The sequence below is a fragment of the Lissotriton vulgaris genome, chromosome 11 (genome assembly GCF_964263255.1).
Source record: "Lissotriton vulgaris chromosome 11, aLisVul1.2, whole genome shotgun sequence".
Classification (NCBI taxonomy): Eukaryota; Metazoa; Chordata; class Amphibia; order Caudata; family Salamandridae; genus Lissotriton; species Lissotriton vulgaris.
The window spans coordinates 153,058,719-153,072,578 of NC_141699.1; the positions used below are offsets into that span (position 1 = coordinate 153,058,719).

The window sequence follows — 13,860 nt, forward strand, 5'->3', positions numbered from 1 at the left end:
AGACCACTGTAAAAGTTGAGGTGCAAGAAACAAGGCAAACTGGAACGTTGCCTGACTGTAAGGAACCAGAGGACGTACCATTGCCAGGCCATGGCTAGAGCAACTGGGAGCAGAACGGTGTATAAGTTCCAAAATAGTAGCCGGCCGGTGCACAGAGGGCAAGTCCAGGAGGGCGCTCGGCAACATGGCACCCAAAAACAAAGGGGATGGGCGAGGCGGCGACGGGGACCCGAGCCCCGTCCGTACCAAGGAAGCAATGTCGTCAGACTCCTCCAGCGAAGGACCGAGGGGTTCCGCAGCGGGTTCTGGGACACGTCCCTCCGCCACCGTCCCGCACCCCAATTCGGGTAATCCACCGACAGTCAGCTGAGGATATGGCTTAACGCGCCGCACTGGAGAGTCATCCTGGCCAGCCAACAGGGCCCCATCAAGCCGGGCCCCCAATTCGGTAGCAAAGTCGCGGAAGGCCAATCGCAGGTCCCCCAGTGCAGCAAAGATGTCGCAGAGCCTCAGCGGTGGATCGAGGATGGAGGGTGCTGCTGTGTCCGCCATCTTAGGTAAACTGCCATTGAGCGCCCAGGGAAGCAAGTCCCCGGCACCAGCCATCGATACCAGGCAAATAATGGAACCTCTGTGAGGCCCCGATGGTGCAGGAAACGTAGAGGCAGCCGGTCGTGAAGAGGCTACAAGGCTAAGAGTAACTGTAGCGCAGGGAGACCCACCGGCAGGATCAGGGCGTCCGTTGCAGAAGATGGCGACCGCTGCTACACGTAGTTGTATCTTACAACCGTGCTGGAAACCTCTCTTTGCCATTCTGATAAAATACAGATGATGGACTCATTGGAAAGAGTAGCTAAATGCCGCCAGCCTGTAATAGTCCTAAAAGTAACACTGAAAGCTTTATAAAACCCATGATAACCAAATCTGTTAAAGGTAGATGTTCATTCTCTGGGTGGCAGCATTGCCTTGCTTGCTGTCACTCGTGCTTGTTTATTGCTTGTGCATTCTTGGAATGCACCTCACCTCCTCCTACGGAGTGCAGGATGACGCTCGCAGTAGCTGGAGTAAATTTGGCCCACACCACAGATTCTTCATGCTCGCCATCATAAAACCCCAGGCAAAAATGTCTAGATTTTATAAAGTGCATTCCACTGGTTAATGTTGTCTTTTGTGTATGTTTCACATCTCTTAAATGGAGACGCAGAGTGAATTGCAGAGGATCACACACTGTGGCAAGCTGGACCATTGGGACTCCTGCCACATTGTAGTGTGACAGTATAATATTTAGGATCTAAGTAAGAGTTTAATGGTAACAGAAATTCACCCAGTTTTGGGAGGTTTACAAAATACCTAACGTTACTGGCTCCTGGCCATACAAGCACTAGATTAACAAACATCAAATTCATGTCACTCACTCATCCCCATTCGGCACTAAAGGACAACACACACTCTTTGGACCACCAGCCCCGCTTCTGACAGCAATAGGTCTTCTTCACCGACCAGGGTCCTGCAATCTACTGCCTCACCATAGGTGGCGCTCTCCAGTGGGCTGTTGGTGCTCAGCTTGCCTATCGACCTGGAGCAAGTATGGACACCCATCCTGTAAGGGCCAGATGTACAAAGCATTTTTCCGGTCGCAAACGGACTAATTTACATGTGTGCAAAATACGATTTGGTAACTTGTTACCAAATCGCAGTTTACATTTGCGATTTGGTATTTGGAAGGGGTGTGTTTAGGGCCCCCCTTCCAAATACCAAATTAGTATGGCATGTATTACTGTTTTGCGACCGATTTCCTATTGTAAAACAGTAATACTTTACGATCAGTTTAAAACTGGTGGTTACCCATTTTGCAAAGTGGAAGGGGGCCCCCAAAGGGACCCCTTCCCCTTTGCGAATGAAATAATAATAAAGAGCAGGCAGTGGCCCCACAGACCACTGCCTACTCTTAAAAAACCTCAGGGTTTCATCTTTTTCTTTCTTAAATGCATCCCGTGTGCTTCAAGGAAACGGGCTGCATTTAAAAAAAAAAAAGATTGCTTTATTAAAAGGCAATCACAGACTTGGTGGTCTGCTGACCGCCATCCCTGTGATGGCTGCGATCCTAATGGATATCAAACTGCAACCTACCTCATTAATATTCATGAGGTAGGTCAATTTGTGACCCAAAGGGAACTCAATGAGTTTCATGCATTAGAAATACCAATTTCCAAATTGAGATTTGGAGAGAATCGCAATTAGAAAATTGGTATTCCTAATGTTTTTACATCTGGCCCGTACACCCTTGAAAATTCATTAGGGATTTGTACCCAGTGCCGGGGCTCCAGGACAACCCTCCAGTAGATGTTGGTTCTACTTAACCTACCCCTAGACTGCCTCTCTTCTTTTGCTCTTTGTTGCCGCTCAACAGACTCCGCACCAGCTGCCAACCTTCTGCTGCCCTTTACTTCTGCTTAGCCTGGGTGAGTAGTTTCATCTCTGCTACCATTACCCTCATTGTGCATATTCAGCACCAGCACCTGACACCCACACTGCCCCTCAGTGGCACCTCCTTTTCTCACACCTGTCGAAAGCCAAATTAAGAACAACCACCCTGTGTCTAGCTCACCTCCCGTCCCTGGCCTCCCCTCTCCCACCTCTCATTGGCACCTCTTGTTCTCCAACCATTGGTCAGCTGTCGATGTGCCCTCTGCATACCTTAACCCCTGAGACCCCACTCCCCTCCTGCCTGCAGCCTTGTTGTCGCTTGTGGTGGCCTGTCTTTCTTTTTTTTTAATGCAGATTTATATAGCGCAACCTCGACCCAAAGGTATTGGAGCGCTTTACATGAGCACCGGTTATCTTACACGAGGACACATTCAGGCACAGGGAGATTAAATGATTTGCATTGAATCACAGGATGTGGACGCGACCCCAAGGCTCAAACCTTGGTTTTCAGCACCAAAGTCGGCGGTCTAGCCGTCAGACCACATCTTCTCCCCTTCCAGCATGCCACCTCCCACTGAAATGGTGAAAAGAGACGACACCATTGTGGACATGCTTGCAGGAACACATTGGCCTTGTCTTTTTTTTTTGGTTGCTGGTGATTATCGCAACAGTCCACTGTGGCCTTTGCCTTTCTTAGGCTGCTGGTGATTATCGCAACAGTCCACTGTGGCCTTTGCCTTTCTTAGGCTGCAGGAGATCATCGCAACAGTCCACTGTGGCCTTTGCCTTTCTTTGGTTGCTGTTGATAATCGCAACAGTCCACTGTGAACTTTGCCTTTCTTAGGCTGCTGGAGATCATCGCAACAGTACACTGTGGCCTTTGCCTTTCTTAGGCTGCTGTTGAGCGTCGCAACAGTCCACTGCGGCCTTTGCCTTTCTTAGGCTGCTGTTGAGCGTCGCAACAGTCCACTGTGGCCTTTGCCTTTCTTAGGCTGCTGGAGATCATCGCAACAGTACACTGTGGCCTTTGCCTTTCTTTGGTTGCTGTTGATAATCGCAACAGTCCACTGTGAACTTTGCCTTTCTTAGGCTGCTGTTGAGCGTCCCAACAGTCCACTGCGGCCTTTGCCTTTCTTAGGCTGCTGTTGAGCGTCGCAACAGTCCACTGCGGCCTTTGCCTTTCTTAGGCTGCTGTTGAGCATCGCAACAGTCCACTGTGGCCTTTGCCTTTCTTAGGCTGCTGGAGATCATCGCAACAGTACACTGTGGCCTTTGCCTTTCTTTGGTTGCTGTTGATAATCGCAACAGTCCACTGTGGCCTTTGCCTTTCTTTGGTTGCTGGTGATCATCGCAACAGTCCACTGTGGCCTTTGCCTTTCTTAGGCTGCTGTTGAGCATCGCAACAGTCCACTGTGGCCTTTGCCTTTCTTTGGTTGCTGGTGATCATTGCAAAAGTCCACTGTGGCCATTGCCTTTCTTTGGTTGCTGTTGATCATCGCAACAGTCCACTGTGGCCTTTGCCTTTCTTTGGTTGCTGTTGATCATCGCAACAGTCCACTGTGGCCTTTGCCTTTCTTTGTTTTCTGGTGATCATCGCAACAGTCAACTGTGGCCTTAGCCTTTCTTTGGTTGCTGTTGATCATCGCAACAGTCAACTGTGGCCTTTGCCTTTCTTTGGTTGCTGTTGAGCATCGCAACAGTCCACTGTGGCCTTTGCCTTTCTTAGGCTGCTGTTGATCATTGCAACAGTCCACTGCGGCCTTTGCCTTTCTTTGGTTGCTGGTGATCATCGCAACAGTCCACTGTGGCCTTTGCCTTTCTTAGGCTGCTGTTGAGCATCGCAAAACAGTCCACTGCGGCCTTTGCCTTTCTTAGGCTGCTGTTGAGCGTCGCAACAGTCCACTGTGGCCTTTGCCTTTCTTTGGTTGCTGGTGATCATCGCAACAGTCCACTGTGGCCTTTGCCTTTCTTTGGTTGCTGTTGATCATTGCAACAGTCCACTGTGGCCTTTGCCTTTCTTTGGTTGCTGGTGATCATCGCAACAGTCCACTGTGGCCTTTGCCTTTCTTAGGCTGCTGTTGAGCATCGCAAAACAGTCCACTGCGGCCTTTGCCTTTCTTAGGCTGCTGTTGAGCGTCGCAACAGTCCACTGCGGCCTTTGCCTTTCTTAGGCTGCTGTTGAGCGTCGCAACAGTCCACTGTGGCCTTTGCCTTTCTTAGGCTGCTGTTGAGCGTCGCAACAGTCCACTGCGGCCTTTGCCTTTCTTTGGTTGCTGGTGATCATCGCAACAGTCCACTGTGGCCTTTGCCTTTCTTAGGCTGCTGTTGAGCATCGCAAAACAGTCCACTGCGGCCTTTGCCTTTCTTAGGCTGCTGTTGAGCGTCGCAACAGTCCACTGCGGCCTTTGCCTTTCTTAGGCTGCTGTTGAGCGTCGCAACAGTCCACTGTGGCCTTTGCCTTTCTTAGGCTGCTGTTGAGCGTCGCAACAGTCCACTGCGGCCTTTGCCTTTCTTAGGCTGCTGTTGAGCGTCGCAACAGTCCACTGCGGCCTTTGCCTTTCTTTGGTTGCTGGTGATCATCGCAACATTCCACTGTGGCCTTTGCCTTTCTTAGGCTGCTGTTGAGCGTCGCAACAGTCCACTGTGGCCTTTGCCTTTCTTAGGCTGCTGTTGAGCGTCGCAACAGTCCACTGCGGCCTTTGCCTTTCTTTGGTTGCTGGTGATCATCGCAACAGTCCACTGTGGCCTTTGCCTTTCTTAGGCTGCTGTTGAGCGTCGCAACAGTCCACTGCGGCCTTTGCCTTTCTTAGGCTGCTGTTGAGCGTCGCAACAGTCCACTGTGGCCTTTGCCTTTCTTAGGCTGCTGGAGATCATCGCAACAGTACACTGTGGCCTTTGCCTTTCTTAGGCTGCTGTTGAGCGTCGCAACAGTCCACTGCGGCCTTTGCCTTTCTTAGGCTGCTGTTGAGCGTCGCAACAGTCCACTGTGGCCTTTGCCTTTCTTTGGTTGCTGGTGATCATCGCAACAGTCCACTGTGGCCTTTGCCTTTCTTAGGCTGCTGTTGAGCGTCGCAACAGTCCACTGCGGCCTTTGCCTTTCTTAGGCTGCTGTTGAGCGTCGCAACAGTCCACTGTGGCCTTTGCCTTTCTTAGGCTGCTGGAGATCATCGCAACAGTACACTGTGGCCTTTGCCTTTCTTAGGCTGCTGTTGAGCGTCGCAACAGTCCACTGTGGCCTTTGCCTTTCTTAGGCTGCTGGAGATCATCGCAACAGTACACTGTGGCCTTTGCCTTTCTTAGGCTGCTGTTGAGCGTCGCAACAGTCCACTGTGGCCTTTGCCTTTCTTAGGCTGCTGTTGAGCGTCGCAACAGTCCACTGTGGCCTTTGCCTTTCTTAGGCTGCTGTTGAGCGTCGCAACAGTCCACTGTGGCCTTTGCCTTTCTTAGGCTGCTGTTGAGCGTCGCAACAGTCCACTGTGGCCTTTGCCTTTCTTAGGCTGCTGGAGATCATCGCAACAGTACACTGTGGCCTTTGCCTTTCTTAGGCTGCTGTTGAGCGTCGCAACAGTCCACTGTGGCCTTTGCCTTTCTTAGGCTGCTGTTGAGCGTCGCAACAGTCCACTGTGGCCTTTGCCTTTCTTAGGCTGCTGTTGAGCGTCGCAACAGTCCACTGTGGCCTTTGCCTTTCTTAGGCTGCTGTTGAGCGTCGCAACAGTCCACTGTGGCCTTTGCCTTTCTTAGGCTGCTGTTGAGCGTCGCAACAGTCCACTGTGGCCTTTGCCTTTCTTAGGCTGCTGTTGAGCGTCGCAACAGTCCACTGTGGCCTTTGCCTTTCTTAGGCTGCAGGAGATCATCGCAACAGTCCACTGTGGCCTTTGCCTTTCTTAGGCTGCTGTTGAGCGTCGCAACAGTCCACTGTGGCCTTTGCCTTTCTTAGGCTGCTGTTGAGCGTCGCAACAGTCCACTGTGGCCTTTGCCTTTCTTAGGCTGCTGTTGAGCGTCGCAACAGTCCACTGTGGCCTTTGCCTTTCTTAGGCTGCTGGAGATCATCGCAACAGTCCACTGTGGCCTTTGCCTTTCTTAGGCTGCTGTTGAGCGTTGCAACAGTCCCCAGTGGGCTGGAAGGGTGGGAAACGATTTTGGACCGGTGGGCCCCGTTTTTGTTACTGAGGCTTGTTTTCCAGCACTGCTGCAATCCGTCCCTTGTAACAAAAGCGCAGCAGCAGTGTTCCCACCAAGACCCCCAAACCCTCAGAATGATAATGTGTCAAAATTGGGTTCAGCGAATATTTGTCATATGTTCTTCTCCAGGTAAGGTGTCTTCATTTGTTTTCATTCCGTTCAAATCTTTGTTTCCATCACACATCAGATTTAGAAGCAACACTTTATTTGTGCTTTTCTAACTTTATTTTAAAATATTTGTGCAGCTCATTTATAGGTATTTAAATTTTGCAGCGTGTTAGAAGAAAACGACATCCTACGGTATTTTCTTTCACACCAGCATGATGGTCACATAGTTCACTGTACAAAATCCGCACACTTTGCAGTCGGACAAAGAAAATAAACACCAGTCTCCATGTTAAAAGAATAAGCAACAATTTGTCAGAAGACTAGATTGACATTTGACCTCAGACTTTGAACGAACAGCAAATGTGGCAAGATCAAAACAAAATAAATGTAATCTTTATTGCTCAGTCACTTTAAGACCTCCCGAATGTTAACTTTTTGAGGGTGCGCAGCATCGCCCGCACCCCAACTGCCAGTGTCTATTGGATGAAAGAAAAAAGATATATCAGGTGCGGGAAAATATGACCAGGCGTATATCTCTGTATTTCTAGTGGGGATACTGTTTTAACAGACAGAAGTAAAATCACAACGCTGGGCCATTTCACTCCCACCCGTCCAATATGTCAGAGATAACATTTAAATCTTCACTTCTGACTCCTTACTTTCTTATCTATTTGAAGATATCTCTTTCATAATGCCCCCCAGGATTTCATCCTCTTAAAAATGGCTCAATGTGCCATTCTTACCCCAGTACGGATTGCGAAATGTGGTACAGCAATTGATGTATTTGTTTGGGGGATGGGGGGCAGAACATGTGAAGAATATTTCAACCCCCCACAAACCTCTCTAGTCATAGGTATGCAATAATTTGCCAGTAAAGTTCAACCACGCTACAACAAAATTGCTATTGGTGGTGCCAACATTTTAACGTTATCCTTTACTGTAGTAATCCTTCAGACACCAGGGACCGTATGATGAACAGTTGTGCTGGCTCAGAGCAGAGCTGAGCTCTCGGGGTTTGTATGTGAAGTGTCCTAGGGGGAGGCTTTTGACTCTGAATAGCTCTGAGTTAGTGCTCGGGAGCTTAGCTTGGAGACAGAGGCCAATGGTTGCCTCTTTATGTTTCCGAGGTGTTCTCTCTGAAACTCAAGAGATTTAGAGTTAATATAGGCAACCATTTTGATTCACCAGTAATTGCAATATCAAACATATGGGGCCATATTGACAGAGGCATTCTGGAATTGTTAATGTGGGACTCTTTAACACACTCTTACATGGAATTTTTGGAATTTTGGAATTTGGAAGTGAATTTGTAGAGCGCATAGCTACCCTGGGGCATCCCAGCGCTGAGAGGACCTAGTTTTTCCATGGGGAAGGCCAGAAAACAGGGAGGTTAGGGGAAGAGCCATGTTTTTAATTGTTTTCGGAAGGAGAGGAGGTTATGATCTCTCCTCATGGCTAATGGGAGGGTGTTCCAGAGCTTTGGCGCATTGTACCGAACAAGCGGCCGCCGGATCTTGCCTTTTTTATTCTTGGGATGTAAGCCAGGGCAAGTGTATCAGATCTTAGATGTTTGGTAGACTGGTGTGGTTTCATCAGGGATCTGAGTATTGGGGGGCCCTTGTCGTGCAAGATTTTGTGCGATATGCAGAGCGTCTTGAAAGTGATGCGCTCTTTCACTGGGAGCCAGTGTAGGCTTTTGAGGGCTGGTTTCGCCGAGCTTCTTGCTTTGGTTCCTGTAAGGACTCTAGCTGCCGCGTTTTGGGCGACCTGAAGTATCTGAATGACTGATGCAGGGGCTCCCAGGTACAAGACGTTACCGTAGTCTAACCTGGAGTTAACCAGTCCCTGCATCAGTAACTTCCTGGACTGGAAGGGAATCAGGTGGAGGATCTTTCGGGCCATGCGAATAAGGCCGAAGCAGGTCCCTGAGGTTTTTCTGGCCTGGGTTTTAAAATTAAGGTCCTGGTCGAGCCAGATGCCTAGGCTTTTGACCTCGGTTTTTGGGGTTGGGTAGGTGCCCATGCAGGGTGGCCAGGAAAGATTTGTGGGTAGTTTGTTCTGGTTGCCAAGGAAAAGGATCTCCGATTTGTCGCCGTTGAGCTTAAGTCGTGAGTCAGACATCCATTGTGAGATACCTTCGAGACATCTGGCGAGATTTTCTAGGCTAGTGTTTGATTGATTGATGGACACCACCAGCTGAGTGTCGTCAGCGTACATCACTGTCTTGACGCCAAAAGGAGTGATAACATCTTCGAGGGGGGACATATAAACGTTAAAAAGTGTGGGGCTCAGGGAGGAGCCCTGGGGGACCCCACACTGCATGGTCAAGGCTTTAGACGTGGAGAAACCATCTGACACCTGAAAGGATCTACCCTCAAGAAAGGATTTAATCCAGGCAAGGGCTGAGTCGGTGATTCCCACTCGACTTAGCCAGTGGACCAAGATGGCGTGGTCCACCGTGTCGAAGGCGGCGCTTAGATGCTTTGGTGAATCGGCCCTAGACGTCTCAAAACCTGGCTGTTCGATCAGTAGCTGTGTCATCCCCCACCCCCTCTAACACCTTGAGACCTTTACGGGTGAGTAGCGTGCTTTACAAATGTTTTGATGATTGATTGATTAATAGAGCAATTAAAATAGGAGCAATTCAGGAATATTCATATATAATGATTGTACATACAAAGGACCGCGCCCTCTTTGCTCTTTTACTAATAGGGAGTTGGACGTTTCAGGACCTATTCACAGGGACGTGTAAATGCATGTGAACGAGTCCTCCAGCTGTGCTTCTTTGCGTACTCATAAATGCTTTTGTGAATCGGCCTTATGGTGTTTAAGAGTTTTCACAATTCAGTGATCTGTTTTTGTATTTAAGTATGCAGTTGGCTGTTTTTCTACCTCATTTATTTTTGGAGTTTGGTACAGGTTAGACTTAGCCCACAGGAGCTGGAGACAACTTTACAGAACACAGTTTTATTGTACGTGGGGTTTAGATGTGCCTGGATTACAGAAATGAAGATTTATGTGTTGGCAAGAACCTCAAACTCAGCTCCACCCACAGCATATTTAATTTTATACTTTCAAGTTACACATATTTACAATTGTAGGCAGCGAGCAATAAAGTGATTGACCCCGAATCCTTTTTTTTTAAAGTACAAGAACCAGAATTATAACCCAGATCTTTAAGTTCCAAAGCTTAGAACTTTAGCCTGTAAACAGTGCCGCTTACTAGTGAAACAAGCTTTTGCAATGCAATCGGTCTCGCCTTTGGGACCTTATGTGTATTTAGCTATGCAGCACGTTAGCCTGGGTGATGAAACATCTACTGTTCTTTAACTTGGAGGGAAAGTAAGCACGAAACTGTGTGACACACCAGGTATGGGAACACATGGAGAGAAATAATGCCTTTCAGCTGGAAATGGTATAGTCCAAGCTCAGTTTTTAATATAAAATCAGGGCCTTCAGTGGTCATATCACTGAAAATACAAGATTTGAAAAAAATATTAGTGTCTACCGGTGCTCGTGGAAGACAATTTCTATGGACTGGAATCTAGAGAATGCTGAAGTGATTCTGGTACTTTACACACCTCTCTGGTCATTTTCGATCAAGAAAGTTAAATAGAGATAGCTGCCAGAATTTTTTTTTAAAGTAAGTCCCTCAGCAGAAAGCAATTCTGGTATTTTACTGACTTCTGCTGGTCGTTTTCCATCAAGACAGTTCAATAGAGGCAGTTGCACAGAAAAAAAGTCCCTACGCGGAAGCAGACATGTCCTAGGGCTGATCTCCAGGGCCCACAAAGGGACATACACATATAAGTATATACTAAAGTATATAAGTATATACTATAGAGGTCTTTAATGCTCGACCTAAAAATGATACATCAGGGCTTATTTAAAGCAGTCAGCCGGTGAATTATGTCACAAAGAGTCTCAAAACTAAAGCAGACAGCATCAAATGAAGGAACGTCTGGGATGGTAATTGTTGGTGTTTGTCAGTGGTGCAGGACTGGTTGAAAAGAACTGTGTTTCCTCTTCTTGTGTGGCCTCTTTAAGAAAGCACTAGTTAACTAACAGCAGAAATCTTTTAAGAGGGTGTTGTTGCCCTTATGTATGTAAGTGGTATGATATGATCATGAATCTACTGAGAAGGATGCCTCTATTACCACCCAAAAATGAGAATACGGCGACAAGTCTGTACAATAAGCTACTCTCAGGTCTTTTGCTCTCCTCCTGAACATGTTGTTCCTTAGGGCCTGGTAGTCTGATATCATCCACTGCTGAAGACATGACTCATATTTCTGTTTATCTCAATGCAATTACCAGAGTGAGTAACAGTTTCCTTGCTTGCCTTAACAGGTAAAGGTACGCAGACCTGGAAGAGCAACAAAGCCATCTACGATGGAGACTGGAAGAGAGGAAAGCGCAGTGGGTTTGGCACATACAGCCTCCCCGACCCGGTCACCGGAGAGTACATGAAAGTGTATTCTGGCTTTTGGAAAAATGACAAAAAACACGTAAGTGCTATTTCACGTTAGCTATTCCAAGATGTCACTCAGTGTGCTTTCAAAAGAATTATTGTAGCGCACTTAGCAGGGCACTAGAAAAATGGGGCAACATGGCACCATGTTCAGCATTTGGGGAACATCCTTTAATATGAAGCCAGAATCACGCTTTGCCTTTACAGCGCCGGCAGTAGAGCGAATGTGTCGTTACCACACATTCATTTAGCACACAAGTCGTTACAACTACTTGCTTTAAGGAGCGCATTGGTGAAGTGGTGTTGGATTTAAAGTCCAACACCTTCCCTACTGTTGCGTAGACTGGAGTTGGATTAGTAAACAATACTAATCCAAAGTCCAGCGCTCCCCCAAGGCAAGTCAGTGTAATGACTTGTGTGCAAATGGGACCGTGCCGTAACGACAACTTCGTTCGGCATTGAAAAGTCATGCGTGTTAAACGCATGTGTGATTCCGTCATACAACCAGACATATGAGCAGCTCAATGAAGGTGAAAGGCCACAGTGTCCTGGAGGGATGTCCTGACTGATATCCAAATTTCTGAATAGACCTGAAAATACAACCCCCCATCCCCACACCCCCCCCACAGACTCCAGGACCATGAATGAGGAAATAATTTCTTCATTTTGGATAGCGGCAATAAATCATCGCTGGACTCCAAAACTGCTCACCCTTGAACACTCAAAATAGGGAACAAGTCCTAAAAAATATAAGTGTGGTCTCTTTAGAATAAACAATGTGCTACTAGGTCCCTTCATAAGAGGAAGGGGATGTCCACAATCTTTCTACAACCTCCTTTGCAGACATAGCTGAGGTAGGAAGTTTGCATTGTATATTACATGCCTGTGAAATATATGATTTATAGTGTATATTTCTATACTGCATACAAACAACATGCTGAGATCTCAAAGAATTGTGACCAAGTTATGTTTTATTAACCCCTTAGGCGCGGCCGCGATTCTGCGCCTGTGCGGCAGAATCGCGAGTGGGCGGGTTCATGACGGCCCCCAGCCGTCATCAGCACACGCCCACCGTAGTGCATGACGGCTGGGGGCCGTCATCAGCATCGAAGGGGTTAAAGCCATTCAATGGCTTCCTGACTGGTGTGAGCACTATGTAAAACAACAATAAACCACATATTGTCACAAATTAAAGTGCTAAAAAGAATATTTAAGCGTTATTTAGTTAGAAATGTCATAATTGGTTTAGAAACACTAAGCAGAAAACAAACTCTCTTAAATGTCTTCAAATGAAAACATTTAAAAAAAAATTGGGATGCAAGATTTCTTGGTGCATATAAAAATGGCAGTTTTTCAACAAGTAAGACAAATGTCGCATTGAATGTTATAATTCTTGCGGGCTCAGAGCTAATACGCGCGGGATGGTTTGCAGTTGCAGCCCCATGTGTGTCTCTGGCCCTTGCCTGCACTCTTCCGATGTCCTGCTCACTCTGTTTCACACCTTGTCTGTCTGAAAGCAGGCCCGGGCAATTCATGAGCCTCCATTATGTTCAGCCACTAAAAAGTGTGAGAGGTCGTGGCCTAACCCTTGGGTTCTTCGCATGAATTATTGGTGGAACACAAACCCCACAAGCCCTTAATACCTGGCAGATAGGTGGCTAGGTAATGAAGAAAGGGAACCTGAAAGGTGGATTTTTAGGAAATGTTGACATGTCACATAATATCCTGTTCAACTAATTGACTCGGGGAGGACTCCAGAGTGGAGGAGTGAGAACAGAGAACCCTCTGCCTCCCATGCTTCAGCCGCTGTAATATTCATGTCTTCTTTGATACCGCCTGCCTCTGGCCTTTGAGAGATGCATGATTGAAAGATGCTGCAGTATCACCCTCCTGGATTCTTCAGAGGCCTATGTAGGTGTTAATGTTGTGTTATGTTCTTACAGGTTAGTAGCGTGTTGTATTGCTAGTACTATGGCCTCAAAGCATTGTTGGGGTTGTGTACCTTCCCATCCATGTCTTGAGGATTCCTACAGTCTGTGTTCTGTTTCAGTAGGAGTAGGATCGTTATTAGTTAAGGTGTGATTCATATGTTGTGTGTGTGTTTGATTGTAGTGTGGACTTTTGTGTGTAAAGGGGAACTCTTTACCAATTTAAGTACATGAATTTTTGAAGGATTGGTATGTGCGTTTCATGCATCTCCCAGCTTCTGGTATATGGATGATGTAACTGGGACTATAGTGTCTTCTTAGGGTGTCCATTTAAATGAATCTATCTGTAAGGAGGTGGTAGTTTTCTGTGTTGTGCACTGTCTTAGAGGAGTATACTGTTTCATGAGGAGTGATGTGATATTGCAAGCTCTGGGAGGTCCATCTGTATGATGCTTCTGAGCTGTGATGGGTGTGCAGCTTTTGTTCTGACTGGTGTGTTGTGTTAGAAGTTGTGATTGTTTACTATGATGGTTTTTAAAGTTGTGAGCTCCATAAAACGTATCGATGTGAAACAGCTAAACTGTGTTATGTGTGTCCTTGGCATTCCAAAGATAAAAAAACAAAAGAAGCGTTCTGGAATGCCCGTTGTTGCAGTGGCGGCCTCCGCCTATCTAAAGTGGTAGGGCGGCCATGGGGGGGAAGAAACAATATAACAATAAAAAACACTCACTAGGCCCTTACCTC

The 13,860-nt window shown here is 47.2% G+C and overlaps 1 protein-coding gene across 1 annotated transcript in view; it reads left to right on the forward strand.

Moving 5' to 3' along the window:
- Positions 1-13,860, forward strand: part of MORN3 (MORN repeat containing 3) — a 204,685-nt gene that overhangs the window by 51,711 nt on the left and 139,114 nt on the right. Inside the window, exon 3 of the mRNA XM_086942992.1 lies at positions 11,068-11,225. Within this exon, the coding sequence (XP_086799118.1) occupies positions 11,068-11,225 (158 nt within the window). The remainder of the gene's footprint in view (positions 1-11,067; positions 11,226-13,860) is intronic.